Source organism: Phyllostomus discolor, chromosome 7, assembly GCF_004126475.2.
Source record: "Phyllostomus discolor isolate MPI-MPIP mPhyDis1 chromosome 7, mPhyDis1.pri.v3, whole genome shotgun sequence".
Taxonomy (NCBI): Eukaryota; Metazoa; Chordata; class Mammalia; order Chiroptera; family Phyllostomidae; genus Phyllostomus; species Phyllostomus discolor.
The window spans coordinates 92,547,223-92,563,763 of NC_040909.2; the positions used below are offsets into that span (position 1 = coordinate 92,547,223).

General features: G+C 35.0%; 1 protein-coding gene across 6 annotated transcripts in view; it reads right to left on the reverse strand.

Annotated features, from left to right (window-relative positions):
* Positions 1–5,284: 5,284 nt before the first annotated feature.
* PLAG1 (PLAG1 zinc finger) overlaps positions 5,285–16,541 on the reverse strand; it is a 46,524-nt gene continuing 35,267 nt past the window's right edge. For 3 of the 6 annotated variants that reach the window (XM_028533682.2, XM_028533681.2, XM_036031120.1), the window contains 3 exons: positions 15,899–15,997; positions 12,310–12,668; positions 5,285–11,790 (listed from right to left, as the gene is read on the reverse strand). In XM_028533682.2, the coding sequence (XP_028389483.1) occupies positions 10,533–11,790; positions 12,310–12,551 (1,500 nt within the window). In that variant the 5' untranslated portion in view covers positions 12,552–12,668; positions 15,899–15,997 and the 3' untranslated portion in view covers positions 5,285–10,532. The remainder of the gene's footprint in view (positions 11,791–12,309; positions 12,669–15,898; positions 15,998–16,541) is intronic. The other 3 variants (XM_036031121.1, XM_028533684.2, XM_028533683.2) reach the window with 2 other exon arrangements.

Consider the following 16,541-nt stretch of genomic DNA (forward strand, 5'->3'; position numbering starts at 1 on the left):
GTGCTCAATCCACTGAGTCACACCAACCAGGGCTATTTTCATTATCTTGATGCAAAGGACATTTTTTTGGTAATCTTGTCTGGCAAGTACTGAACCACCTTTGAGCTAAGGGAAAACTGTTATTTTGGGAGTACTGTCTTGCCATCTCTCGACCCCCTATTTTCTTCTCCCTTCTGGATGCCTGGATATTGGAAATCCTAAAACTGTAGGGGTAAATCCTGGAGTCAAATAACCTGGTATAAATCCCATAATTTCTAGCAAGTTACAAACTCTGAGCCTTAGTTTCTTCATCTGTATAATGGCAAGGGAGGTAGACATAGAATTTTCATTATCTTCCTAGATTTGTAATGTTAAAGCATGAGACTTTTAAAAAACTTCTGAGTGTAGGCTTGCATATTAGATTATGCCACTCCCTTCAAATAGGGCTGGTTCCACTGGGAAAGCTTTAGACACCTGAAAGCAGAAAGTGCTTAAGACCTGGGCCCTGGTCTTAGCGCTGTGCCCCTGGACAGCAAGCAGCCTTGGTGCCCTAGATTAATTTGTAAAAGTGGAGGGGTAACTTCAAAGGTCTCTTTTAATTGTACAGTTTGTTTTTTATAAAAGGACAAGTTGATTTTCAATCTCTCTGCAGAATAAGCAAAAACTTTCCCTTCAGCGGCTTTTTAAAAAATCCTCACCCAAGGATGTGTTCATTGATTTTAGAGAGAGGGGAGGGGAGGGAGAGAGAGAAACACACACACATTAATGTGAGAGAGAAACACTGATCAGTTGCCTCCTGTATGTGCCCCAACTGGGGATTGAACCTGCAGTCTTCTGGTGTATGGGACAATGCTCCAAACAACTTAGCCACCCAGTCAGGCTTCATTGGCTTTTTATTCACTGATCTAATTGCTAAGGAGAAAAGGAAAATTTAAATATGATTTAAGAAAATTTCAAAATGATTTCTGTTATGAGAAGTTATCATAGTATTTGATTAAATAAAATCTTAAGAATCCTATCTAATGATGCCTGTATCTAAATAGTCACACAACTTGTAGAAATATTAGACAGAGCTAAAGACCCTATGGTAAGAGCTCCTGAAGCACCAAGTTACAAGAATTAGAATTCTCAAAAGTTTCTCCAGTTTCGGTCAATTGTAGTGAAAGCACTTTGTTATATAAAACAAATAAAGTCCAAGTGCTAAAATTATTATTTAAAAATTTTCTAGAGTCAGATTTTGAAAGAGTATTTCCTTTTTAAAATGTGTTCTAAATATTAAGATGGTGGAGAAAGATAAGAGCTATTATTGCCCTTTGGTGGTCAACGAATAGGTTTTGATTATCTGCCACATGCAGGGAACTATGTGGACAAATGCTTACAAGAGTTAATATGTGTAATATATAATATCTATATCAATACATTAATATATAATATATCCCTGAAATATATTAACTTATGTCAATATATAATTATGTAATAATCTATATCCTTGAAATACATAATACACCATATAATGAATATATAATATGGATTCCCCTAAAAAGATCTAATAAGCTATAATAAATGTTCACAGGCAAAATAAGTTACCTTTCAGGGAGTGAGACCAGAGAAGAGCTATCACTACAGAAGGGCTGGAGGATGGGTAAAATTTTGGTTTGTGGAATTCATGGGCAGGAATAGAGAAAGAAAGCATTTAGGATGGAGAATAAGACAACTGAAGACCAAGTGATGGATAAGCACAAAGTACAGTGACTTCATATGAACATGATAAAGGAAAAGGAAATGGTTTGGCAGATAGTTATTGACTAGTACTAACTTGAAGCCCTCAGTAAAGGTACTACTTAGGAATAAATACTGAAATGTTACATGAAATAATTTATGACCAAAAATACAACATTTAAGTAGTACAGTTTATTACAACAAAAGATAGCTTAGAAGTGAGGGGATGTGCTGAACTCTTCTGCCTGAAGTCTTTAAACAAAATGGTCCTCAAGACACTTAGAAGGGTGTACACTAATCATCATTCATTCTCAGGTGGGAAAAGCTGACATACCTTAAAATCTTGAATGGGGCATGGCTTAGGCTATTAACCTACTTACACAATGAACATTCCTAGGGCATGAAAATCTGGTTACAGAAGCTGTCTTAGAATTGTCATCAGGTGTGTATGAATACTAATAACAAATTAGTTATGTATTTCTAGAAATACAGCAGTCTATCAACATTTTTCCAATGGGACTACCAACTGCATCAACAACACTCCGAAAGGGGGGGCCCTAGGAAAATGATGAAAATTTTAAAATTACAAATAGAATAAACCAAAAATTAACCCTTTCCAAAAAAAAAAAAAGCTAATTCATGAAACAGAAAACTTTCACAGCTTATATGAGGAATCATCACCCTTCTGACCCTCAATCCCTCAGAGTCCCTGGGCCTTTGCTGAGGTATAGCTGTACATGGACTATATGCCTGTTTTCCAAAAAGATTCAATTTACATGTCTCCACTTGTGCATTTATGAAAGACACTGGATTATATTTCAAGTATGCCTCTACTGTGTAAAGCAAGATTATCTTGTTTACATGTCTTTTTAAAAGAAAACTTGTTCATTAGAAGAGAAAACCCAATTCCATCTGCAATAATGGCAGCCAGATGGTATAGAAAAGGAGATTCCTTTATGGATACAATCTCCATTAGGCGCTGTGATCTTTTTCCCCTTCTTCTCTAAAGCACTCAGCACCTTGGAATTTATGTTTTCTGTCATAAGTGTATCAGAGGGAAAAATATTTCCACTCCCTTCAGGGTGAAACCAGCAGTTCTAAAGAATGACAGTTGAAACTAGCTGTATTATAAGTCAGAGTTATTCAGAGAAACCACACCAATGGGATGTGTATATAGAGAGTGGGACAAAAGCAGGCTTACAGTTGTTAAGTACATGGAAGTTTATTCTTGTATTATTACTTATTATTTTCCATATGAACTGTAAACCTACTGTCCTACCCTGTATATGGAGAGATTTAAGAAATTGGTTCCCATGATCGTGGTGGTTGACAAGTCCAAAATCTGCAGGACAGGCCAGCAAACACCCAGGGTACAGTCATCGTTGCAGCTTAAGCCCAAAGGCAGTCTGGAAGCAGAAGTCCCTCTTGCTTGGGAGAACTCAATCTTTTCTCTTAAGGTCTTCACCTGATTGGATGAGGCCCACCCACACTATGGAGGGTAATCTCTTTAAAGTCAACTGATTGTAAATGTTAATTACATCTAAAAACCATCTTCACAGCAATATGCAGACTGGTGTTTGAGTAGACAAGACATCTAGTCTGAGTACCATGGCCTGGCTAAGTTGACACAGAAAATTTTAACCATTACACTAGCCAAGAGTCAAACATCTTCAGAGTAGAAAGATTTATTATTGACCTGTGTTGAATAAAATGGAGGTGAAGTCAAGATACTCTGGGTTTTGTTTTAGTTTTAGGCTAAAATTGCCAATATTTCACCATTTTGATCTACAAAAAGAGTAACCCAGTATGGCTCAATGTAACACTGAGACTTGTCTGCAGTTGCATTGATGCTGCCATCTTTACTAGGAGGCTTGATCAGGAAACAACCTTTGATAAAGCTGGTTTCTTTGGAACACTAAGACTTAGCACAAAGTGGTTCCTTTGCTTAAGAAATATTTGCTAAGACAAATACCATACAATCTCACCTGTAAGTGGAACCTAATCAACAAAACAAACAAGTGAGCAAAACAGAACTAGAAACATGGAAATAAAGAACTGACAGAGACCAGAGGGGAGCGGGGGAGGGAATAACAGGGAAAGAAGGGGAAGGGTCAAGTAACATGTATAAAGGACCCATGGACAAAGATGGTGGGGCAGGGTGTGGAGGATTGAACCTGGGATGTAGGGCAGGGGAGTAATGGCGGGAAAATGGGGACAAGTGTAACTGAATCACAAGAAATATTGAAAGTTGGGCCCTGGCTGGTGTGTCTCAGTGGATGGAGTGCCAAACTGTAAACCAAATGGTCTCTGGTTCGATTCCCAGTCGGGCACATGCCTGGGTTGAAGGCCAGATGCCCAGTATGGGGCATTCAAGAGACAACCACACACTGATGTTTCTCTCCCTCTCTCCTTCCCTTCCCCATCTCTCTAAAAATAAATAAATATTTTTTAAAAATTGAAAAGTGGGAGAAAAAAAAGGGAAATGTTTGCTAAACAAGTGTTTAAGGAAAAGTTATAGCAAAGCTCAAGCTGTCTGTAGCCAGACTGAACTTCCTCTTCCTCTTAATGTTAAACCACTAACATTGGTACGAACTTTCCATTCTTGACAATAACATGAATGAAAAGTCTTTCAGCCCCACAGGATCTATGGTGCAATAAGCAAACTGCATTTCTAATTACTCTTCTGTAAGGTAGGTAATGCCTTAAGTGAATTAATCCCATATTTTTTCACAGTATGTCAGTCCTTGACATATTTCATATGCACAAATTTAAATAAAAATGTATTGTGTTAATGCTAAGAATTAACAAAGAAATACTTTTAGATTTGCTGGAATTAAGCACGTCAAGAGAGGAACTGCCAACATGAGAATTATTGTTCATTTTCTTTACCTCTCGGGAAGCTGGAGAGCCTTAAAACAGGAAGACATAAAGGAGGAATTTTCCCTATCATTTGGAAAATGGTGCTATGAGATACATAAAAAAAATATTCCTATGATTGTTCCTGGATAGATTAATTGAATTTGCAGAATTACTATCTTCTTGAAGCTCCATTACTGTTAAACTTAGGAGTGTTAGATGAAGTATGTGTGTGTTTGTTGTTTTGGTCTACATGAATCGTCAAGGGAGGGTTTTCAGCAAAATTTTAGACAAACAGTCCAGGAGAATTTCTAAAAGGACAATTTAGAGTACTGACAGAGACAGTAAGTGTTAAAGGAATGCTTAGTGCCAATTTTATCTCACACGAACAAGAAACAGTATCAATTTATACTTTCTGATAGCCCTTTTGGGTTCCTTTTTGAATTCTCCACTGGATTAAAGTTTTGATGCATCATGTTTTGAGTTTTTTTATTTACAATTTCTATCCTTCCTTTAAACGTACAAAAGTTTTTAGAAAAACAAAAACAAAAAAGAAGCCCCAGAACTTTACATTTCATTTCAATAACTAACTGTTGTCTTAGAGGCAGCTATTAGAAACTTGTATAATACTTATCAAATGAGAAAATATTGAAAATTCAAAGTGAAGAAGAAAAACATTATACCAAATAGAAATTTATCATCTATTAAAATTTCAGGAAGATCTACATTATCTAAAGCCATTCTATAATTTTATTCATATATTTTGTGGAGTTCACATATCTTTTTCTTACAGCAAATATAACACTGTAGGCCACAAGAAGCTGCAGTACTATTGTTTAATTAGCAGCAAATTTATATTTTATATCTGGTCAACTGGACAAATAAATAGCCTGCTTCTTTGGATGTGGATGTTTAAAATGTAGTATCACTGCAGCTTCATAATGTGACTGCTATTTTACAGAGCTTATACACACACAAAAAGTATGATCTTTGTCTATATTTTATACAAATACAACAGTAGTTTGTGGATACATTTTAAGTACATGATATACATGATAAGCCACTTGAATTCCCAATATCACAGAATAGCGATTTTAAATGCAATAAAAATATACAAAATTCAGCCTGGAATGCAGATTTTTTTCTTTTCTGTTTTGACTCAAAACTTTATCATTAAGTAGAAAATTTTTAGAATTCTAGTCCAAACACTTTTTCATTAGCTTAAAGTACAATTTCAGCAGTCCAGCTTACGTTCAGGCACGATGCAATCCATTTCCTAATGGATTCCCAGTTTTTGTTAAATTCAAAGGGCCATTAGTAACATACAGCACATTCTTCACTCTACACTATATTATAACGCCCACTTTTCTTTTTGAGTTACAGTCACCTTGTAGACAAAAGCTGGGTTTGTTCTGGTAACATTTGCATGTCCAAGATTTCCTTTTGCAAGTGCACATGAATACATTGCGGTGGGTGGTGTAAAAGTTTGTTAATGACAAATTAAGTCAGTATAAAAATATATCGTACACCTTTACACCTAATGAAGTCCTTTATTCCTATGGATAAAAAAAAAAGTTCGAGTGAATGAGACAGAGACGTTTGTAGCACCATGAAGAGTTGTATCCCAAGTTACATTAGCAGCATGATCCAACATAAAACTGAAGGAGTGTTTCTGAGAAGATAAACATTCATTCTGGTTCATCTGTACCACTGAAGCTTATATAATGAAGTGTTTTATACATTAGCAATAGTTCTGTCATTTCTAGAGCTAGATAACTTTATCAAAAGACACTGCCTTCCATCCTCAGAGGGTTGATAATGTTGTGGGAGGGGATAAGGGTGATCTAAGCGTGCCTTTTGGTTGGCAGTAGCATCTTGTTTTATATGATCAAAAAGGAGTTCTTAAAGGTGTTTAGCACAAGACTACACAATAACACTCATGTGAATCTATGTAATCGTACAAACTATCTGTGTTGTCAATGTGACTGCTGACACAGTGAGAAAAATAAGACAAAGTCAACTTAGCCACTCATTTGTCAGAGATAACAGTTTGCCATTACTAATGAAGAATACTCAATGTTTAAAAGATCTCCTCCAATGCCACATGGATCTCAATAGGCTAGAAGCAACTTGGGTGAACTGGTATTTTTAAATTTACATACTAGGAAGACAGTGTGTTTTGAGACACGTAAACCTTGTAAAAAATAAACCATTGTAAAACCTTATGAAAAGACACACACTGATTCTGTGCAATATAGCAAATTGATAAGAAACACTGTAAAAATGTACCTTTTTAAAATATCGTCTACCATTTTTGAACACAAAGCATTATATATCAAAGGCCTATATATATATAATCTAATGGCACTTGAAACAAATCATAATAAGTCTTAAAATAAAAGGCATAACCTATAAGTTTCTGTAAAGGTTTAGATTGTTTGAAAGTGCTATATCTTGTAATATGTGTAGTATAGAGGTTGACCAAGCTCTATTTTTTTAAAAAAAATATTGGCCTATATATGTGTATTGCTTACTAGATAAATGATCCTGAAAATATGTACTCTTTAACATTCAATATTAGCTTAATAAAGCAGTCAGCTCTGGCTCATGTTTCAGTCAGTATATGGTTTTTAAAAACCGCTACTGTCCAAATTAACACAATGTATCACTATATTCCACAAATGACTAAGAATAATAAAGCACAAGCAACAAATAGGCAAAAATACATAGTTTGGAAGAAACACTAAATGAAATATAACAGTTGCACAAAGAGTGGTGCATGATCAGCCAGGACAATTGAAGTTTTGAAAAACTGAATTTGGTGATAGGATTTAAAAATGCAAATTTTAAGTGACCAATAACTAAATACAAAGATGATACTTGCATATAGAAGTGGATATTAATTGCTTACTGTGCCAAGATCGTTCCACAGTCATGTTTCCGTGTCTGGTGACCAAATTTATGCACACACGCAGAAGTTCAAACTGAATGAGGTTCAATATCTTGTCTGAGGTCCAAATTCTAAACTGAAATATTTTTACTTAATGATAATACCTTTAAATATATTTTAATTTTTATTATTAGTAGTATTTTTACCAAGCAAAGGCACTAGAAATTTTAAGGATGATGATTCTGGCCACTGGAGAACAAAAACAGCATTGGCAGTAATTATTTTTAATCATATCCAGTTGACCTAAAAACAGATGTCAAATTTTTTATAGGAAATAAAAGGAGCCAATTCTGTTATATACTTGTTAAACCATTGTGAAATGAAAACAAATGAGTCTGCCTCATCTTTAACAGAAATTCTCTCCAAAAGGTTTTAGTGACCACTACAGTCAATTTAAAAACAAATTAGCTCAATTCCCTCTCACTTGGATATGTTATTTTAAGTCGGTGGGCCAGCAACAGGCAAAGTGATGTATGTATGAAAATCAAGACTCTACAATTTTAACACTGGTGCCCTGAAAGATGTGCCTCCATGTATCTGAATTCCATGCAGGGCGAGAATTAGGATAAAAAAATATATACATATATGGCGCCATTCTCCATTTCTAAAATGCTTTATTTAATAAATCCTGGTACTCCCTTTTTTATTAGCAGTGAAATACAGCCCTAGTAAGGCTGACTCAGTTCATTAATTTGACTTCTCCTTTTGCACATTTTTTATAAGTAGTGTTTCCACCCTTGCATTTGTGATTTCTACTTAAAAATAGGTTTTCTATTTATTTGTGCTCTGTCACCAAATTTCTTTTTTCCATTTTTAAAAATGGTCATTAAAGCAATATTGAACACTAATCATTCAACTAATGATTTCGGTAAGCAATCTGTTTCATAGAAACTAAAGGAAGCAGTAATAAAGCAGAGCTAAAAGCCTACTTTCAGAGCAATATTCTCCTAATCAAAAGCTTAGGAGCAGTTTGAAAATTTTAAAATGCATTTCCTTATTAACATATATAATTTTAATGCCTTTGGAACACTTTTATAAAATGTAATTTTTAATAATAAAATTTAAATATAAGTATAAAAACTACTGCTCCTAGGATTAAAAAAAATAGGAGCATGATAAAATATCAGGAGCCAAAGTTCCTTAAGAGAGCAACTTTGATTCTATGAAGTGCGATATATGTGTGTGTGTGTATAGATATAATATATAGAGTGAAACCCCCATTTACATTATTACAATTTACATTCCTCCACAAATTATACTTCCAAATATTTTAAATAATGCATTATATTCAGTAATCTGCACTCATTTTTTAGAAATTCTTGGTAAACATTGCAATCTGCAGTAATAATTGGCCCTATAAAAGGGGAAAAAAGCTTCCATATAGGGCTGAGTGCTCAACAATTTTTTCTTTTTCTTTTTAAAGAGATATATACTCTTCTATAGTCCCCTCACCCCCCCACCCCTACACCTGCCCCAACAGAGAGGCTCCCAAATAAGGTGTTAACAAGTGCTTAATAGGTATGGTCTTTTAGTTTGATGTCCCTACTGATAATTAGAAAAATATGATAATTTGACATTTCACAAGATTATGGTGGTTATCTAATATGAGGAAAACCCACAACTACTTTATTCAGTGAACAGAATGTTCTTGATTATTTTCATATTTAGATAGTGATTGTTTTACTTTACTTTTTCTCCCTCTACAAATTCAACTTACTGATTTGCAACATTCCCCGCATTTCCCAGAGACAAGTAAAAGTGGGTTTTACTGTATATATTTTTAGTTGCTTAAATCTTTGTGGTCATTCCTCAAATAGTTTTCTACTGCATTTCACTTTAAATCCTCCATTTGAAAATAGCAAGGAAAGACAAATTAACACTGAATGAGAAAGATATTAAGGAGCTAAACTGTTGTTTTCTGCTACTGGCTCTTATGGGAAAGAAAATGTTATCAAATTTAGCTACAAGTGATATAAGCAACAGGCTTTACTTTACTTCTCTATAGTCTAGTTTCCAACTCTGGCAACAAGGGGCATGACCCCTAGACAAGTCCCCAGATTGAAAGGTATGCTTCATATCTTCCAGTTTAGGGTGTTTAATAAACCATCTAAGATGAGAGAGTTCATTCTGGGGTGGATACACCTAACACCTGTGTTCCACGATGGACTAACAATAAAAATAAAATTGCTGGCTGCATGTGACCCACCCTTTGGCCTTGAAAGGTGGAAAATATTAGAGAGAGCTACCTATGAACTGACTCTGAAGTATTATTAAATGCAAAGAAAGCAAGTTAAAAAGTTTGAAATGTGGCAAAATATCCTGTGTACTAATTTAAGGCCAAGTATTGAGTAACATGAAATACTATACCATATCACCTTACTAGGAGTCTCTTTTTGCCAAAACACTGGTGCTTTGTGTTTAGGTTTTGTTTTCCTTGTATGTGCACAACAGAGACAGGAACTATTTGAGCCAGACAACAGCAAGTCTTCAAAATATACTGACCTGAAGTTACTGTATATCTAAGAAGCATCTGTTATCTTCCCACAATGGACTCTTAATTCACTTGAAATATATGATTATGAATCCACTTAGAGGCTAGTAAAAATTTAAAAATCTCTTGGGTTATACATATTCACATTTTAGAAAATTTACATTATATTGCAATTTTTTAAATAAGCCAAATGTCAAAAGGTAGAGCCATTAGTAATGGAAAGAATAAAAAGTCTAAGATCAAAAAGTAATTCAAATGTGGGATTTGTAAGACGTTACTAATAATAATGGCTTTCCTATATGAAAAATAATCTTAAAATATGACAATTGGCAGTGAATTAGGACAAAATACTCAGGTAAACATAACTGAACACAAATGGTTCCAAAGCTAGTTTCTATTTTATACTGGCTTAATGAATATTGGTACTATACAAAAGCAGAAACTTTTATACTGTCTAAAAGTAGGCACTAAAATAAAAAGAGTCATCTAAGGCAGGGCTACACATAAATTTCTATAATAAATCCATGTCCTGGAATCCTACTGAAAAGCTTGATGGAAACGTGGGAGGGTGGTGCTTGTGCTTAAACTACTGGTGAAAGCTGCTGACAGTGAGTGAAGAGACCCAAGACTTATAGTGTTTGCAGGATCCTGAAGATCCTGTGTCTGTGAGGGGAGCTGAGACATAGAAGAATGTGCTTCTTCTTGGGAATAGCTCATTCCAAGGCTCCCCACTGATATAGGATTATAGGGAGGACCATTTAATGGTATGAAATTAAACAACTGAGAAAAATCCAATGCTGGTGTGTTTAGAGGGTCACTGATAGAAATAGAGCTTTTGGACAGGGAGAGGTCCCCTGCACCATCATCAAGCGACCCCATCTGAGAATCTAACCCTAGTTTAGATGACGATGCTTGAGAATCCTGGGATGAAGAGGGCACGCCCCCTTGTAGCTCCATCAGATAACTCTCAATTTCTCCCTTTAATGGCTGTTCTTTTTCAGGAATGGAAATTGCATATGAGGTAGAACTGAATGGGTATTTGAAGGAAAGGTGGTGAGAAGGATGAACAGCATCCATGTCTATTGGGCACGTCATTCCCAAAGGTAAAGTTGTGATCATTTGGTGGGCAGATCCGGAGCTCTGCATGGACTGAAATGGAGTGTTATAGAGGTTTAACTGCAAAGTGTTTGTGAATGGCTTTGACAACAGTTCACTGGAAGGTAAGGACATCACTGGAAGGAGCTCATCTTTTATAGGCACAGAAACATTACAGGTAAATGGATCCAGAAAGTCCACTGGTTCTGTTTTGACCTTTAGAAGTTCTTGATTGTGACTCTTCTTCATATGTCGAGTCAGGTGATCCTTTCGGCCAAATCTCTGTGCACAGTACTGACAGAGGAAGTCCTTTCTTCCAGTGTGCACCACCATGTGTCTACGGACGTCTTTCCGGGTGTAGAACCGGCGGTCACAATGCTCGCACTGGTGCTTTTTCTCTTTAATCCCACCAGATGACTTGCCTGCATGAGATTTAAGGTGCTCCAGCAGCACTCCTGTGCTTTCAAAAGTCTGCAAACAGACCTTGCAAGTGAGGTCACCACTTGTTGCAGCATGCAAGGCCAAGTGACGTTTGAACCCAAGCTTGGTGTTGTAATTCTTGCCACACTCTTCACACTTAAATGTCTCTTTGTTAGGGTCATGTGTATGTAGGTGATTCTTCAGGTGATCTTTTCGGTGAAACATTTTCTCACAATAATTACACTTGTGAGTTTTCTCAGGAGAATGAGTAGCCATGTGCCTTTAAACATAGACATATTCTGTAAGTATCATGACAAAAATGGCATGTATTCACTTTTCAAATGGAAGCTAAACTACTATGCTAAAACAGAATTTCCCTACTAATGGACACTTTTAAATTTCATCTATATTACAAGGATAGTTAATATACCTAAATACTGTAGAACTTGAGTCATTTAAGTTGCCACTTGAATTTTCACTGGCTGGTTTTCAGCTATTATTACAAAATCAAATGAGCAAGACTGAATATACTCACGTAAACGTCCATACCTTTTCTTGTAATTTCTTTGTACAAATGGAAATTCTACTCTCATTAAACATTTCATTTTAAAAATCCAAAGACACTAACACATAAAAATATGTGATTTAGAATACTAAAACTAGCCAATGTCTAATCTACTTAACATTTCCTTTCTGCAAATCAGCTAAAAAATGTGTATACAAATATATACGCTTACAATGGCTTCACACAGCCAACATCATAGCAAATATAATCTGAAAGACAAATAGAGTTTAATACCTTTGTAATTTGTACTTAGAAACAAAGGCTTTGGTGCAGTCTTGTTGTATGCACTTGTAGGGCCTCTCTCCTGTGTGAGAGTAGGAGTGAACCTTTAATTTCTCAATACTGTTAAAGGCCTTGTCACACAGTTGGCAAGGAAAGTTTTTTCTTGGTTTGGTTTCACCACGCTTACGTTTCCCTGAAGGGACTTTCTGGGTATCTCTTACTTCTGACAAATCACCAGGAATGACAGTGGCCATCGCAGCCTAAACCAGGCCTTCTTGTTGGACACTTGGGAACTGCCCAACTCCACTAAATGATTTAGCTTTAGGTGGCTTCTCAAGTTTCATGTGGTCGTAAAAGAAAGCAAAAAGGGACTGGAAAAAAAAATAAGAAACAACTAGTTTGTAACTAAATTTAATTTTTAAAAATTTTATTTGCTATGTGATGCTTTTGAATTAAAAAGAAACCATAAAATGGATTCAGCTGGTCTAATGTAATATCTGTAGGTTTCTTTATATTTGTCAAAATACATATTAATGCATTGCTCAGAATGAACAGTTCACACATCTCTTGAAATTCCACCTGACAAATGTTGTACTTAGGAAAAGCAGTAGCGATTTCAGAAGCGTTCAGGAAACATCAAAACATGACACTAAAAAAAGTAAAAACAAACAAAAACTTCAGACCTTTTAGCCAATAATTCTCATTTTAGAAATGAACTTTAGGGAAATATACAGTCTCAGAAAAGATTTATTTATAAAGATCATCATTACACCATTATTTATACTACAAACCGCTAGAAACAACCCAAATATCCAAAAATAAAAAAAAAATGTATAACAAACTAAGAGACTTTCATGTAATAGAACAGGATACAACTATTACAAATGTTATGTTTAAAAAGCAAGGTATAAAAGACATACAGTATAATTACTTTTTTGTAAAAAAAAAATATGCATATGCCTTAAAAACCACTAGAAGAATCTGTATCAAAATGTTAAGTGTTGTTGGCTCTGACTATTGAAGTTATGGATTATATGTATTTTCTTCTTTGTAACTTTCCATGTTTTCCAAATTATCTATTATGCATATGTGCCCTTTTATAAAATTATATTTTTAATAAAAGAAGAATTTTCATAAGTTATGAAAATAAAATACTATATAATAAAAAATTACACAAATCTACAAGGCACTCAAGTGTTTTCCCAATGGGACATGGTTCTAACAGACCCCTGCATTGGTGGTATTTATAGTTTTTCCTTGTTTTTAGTGTCTCATTTGTGATTTTATGCCATCACAGAATAAACAGAACTGTGAATTATGAAAAAAGAGAACCCAAAACATAACACTAAAAATGGCATTATTAGGCTTCAAATCTTACAAGAGACAGATGGAAAGAGACTAGAGAACATAAATCTGACTGAGAACATAAAAATGTTTCCACAAATATTTTAATGTCTAAAAATCATTTTAATTTGTGTAAGTCGCACTCTTTGTTACAGGAAAATAAAATATAAGTAAGCAACTGAAAACTCTTTTAGGCACCTCGTGAACCACTCAGTCCATGGAAGACACAGTTAATGCACAGACACCAGGGCCTGAAAGAGTTGAATGGGTCATTCAGAGTGAAAATATCATCTTTACATCAGTGTCATCACACCCAGAGCAATTTCTGAGTCAAGAGTAGAAATGACTAATCTTCATAACAAATATGCATTCTTGAAATGGTAAAGCCTTCTGATGTTACACATTAGGTGAGGATCATGGCTCCTTGTCATTTGGAGGAAAGAAGGATTTGGTTGAAGTAATTTTCCTCACCGTTTTTCATTTTTCGCATCATAGAAAATGATTCTGTTCATTGGGCAGACTGAGGTTAGTGGACGAATCAGAGTTATCAGGCCTCCCCAAGAGCTGAGCGGTCAGTCTTTGACACACCTGTAACCTGTGTGCAGCACACCGGTGGGACTTTTGGCTTAGAGCACGGTACCTATGCAAGGATACATCATTATGGAGGTGTTTCAGGTTGTAAAAACATGTGTCAGAGTTTCACTTCATTATTGGTGCGTTGAGAAAGAAATGAACATATTGTAGGAAACAGAGTATGTCTATTTAAACAAAATTTTTAAACTGATGGAAAGCTTTGAAAATTTGTGGACGAGATCAATATTATCAACTGTATTTTTCAGAGTAAGAAATGAACCCCCAAACATTCAACTGACATAAAAGAGTTAAATGATTCCTCAAGGTTCACAAATACTAGTATAGCAATATACTTTACTTTTAAGAGACACAGAAATAACACCTACAAACTCTTTTAAAAAGATCTGATTTTTAAACTGAAAACTGAATGTGGCTAAATAACTGTTATCAACTACTAATCAACTGGATTTTTTATCCTATTATACATTAAGAAACAAATAAAGAAAATCAATTTCTTTGTCTCACTTGTCTTTGGCATGAGACTGACACTTCACAAGCTAGAGGTATGACACTGACTTTCCCAGATTCCAGTTATATATTTGGAGAGACTTTAAATTGAACCTACACTTTTGTAAAACTAAGTGTATATTACAATATGCCCTACTGAATTTTAACATAGAGGTGTCACTAAACAGGCAAAATAGAGTAATTATCCACTTATGTGATTAAAATGTAAAGCATATAGGTAAGTTAACTAGTGTTTGGTTCGTGTGTCTTTTCTTCATTGGTAGGCAGACACAGGCAAGGCCTTCCTGTATGCTGTTTAGGTTGCCTAAGTCTCCCCTGCAGTTTAAAAGTGACATAAACACAAAAATGCAACTGACATTACTAATGCTAACTCAGTATGTGCCCTCTGGTTTAAGATCAAGTTTGGAATCCAAGAACTTGGTCTTTGCTGGTATAATTTCATTCAGCAGACACCTCTCTCAGAAATATTTAAACAGTGATTCTGCTGTAACCAGCAATGACACTGTAAATTGGTATAAAGCATTCTTACAAGGCAGATAAAAAAGCAATTTCAACTGTTTGATTTCCTAACATGATGCTTTTGTGCACCTATTTACAACATTGTAGGAAACAAACTTACACATTTTTCAACTGTAAAACCAACACAAGAATGCAAAGAATCTAAATCCCTGTATATAACTGATATCTGAAAATATTTCAAAGACTGGTCATATTTCACATTGTGTTATGAGATCCAACCATAATGGGCAGAGAATTCCAGCTGAGAAAAATAGTAACTTCTAAGTTATTGAAAAAATTATAAAAAGTATACCATGAAACAATATACAAACATTTGATTATATAAAAATTGGCAATACTCAATATGGAGTAACAAGTGGATTCTGTTATCTTTGGATGTACATACTGAGCAATGAAGAATCGCAGATTTCAAATATTACACTTTTCTAAGACCAGCTGAAATTTTTTCATGGCTAATATCTTTTTATCTCAATATATTACAAAACTCAAATTAGTTATTGGTGCATTTAAAACTACAAGATAAATATAAGGTTGTGAGCTCAACATTGAATAAAAGTCCACATTCATAACATGCATATCAATCAAATACTGTAAAGACACATGCACAGAACTGTAGTGAATTCTGATCAATGCATACCTGATGACAGATGGAAAAAGCCTCAGACCTTGACCTTAGCCAGTCCCACTGACTCTTCGTGGAAGAGAACGGAATCCAGTCCTTCCCATTTTGGCCAATCTATGAAACAAAAAATAAGAATGGACTACACTCTAAATGGAACCAGTATGTAAATGTTGGAAAATAAAGAATCAAAGAATTGCAATTTCATGGCACATGCTGACATTCCATACTCTGCTGACAAGTCATGCATTAATTTTCATCAATTGCAAATTTATTAGTTCTAAGCACATTTACATGACCAAATAAATGCAGGAACAAAAAGTGAAATAGTATTACCTATATAAATGGCATTTTGTGATGCTGAATGACTCCCCACTTTTTCCCAAATGTAACTTTTTAAATCTAACTTGCCTACTCAGAGAAATAGATATTAGAGTTACTATTTGTAAATCAAATAGATAAAAATTTCATTAAGCTTAATATTATGGAAGAAACAAACTCAGCTCTCTCTTAGAGTGCATGTGGAACGCTACCAAAGGACAGCAGCCTCCTGATAACAGCACCTTGCATGCCCACGCTGCACATGCTTATGCAACTTGGGCTCATTACCTGCAATGCCTGCCAATTTATCTCTCACAATGCTGCAAGGATTGCTGGAATG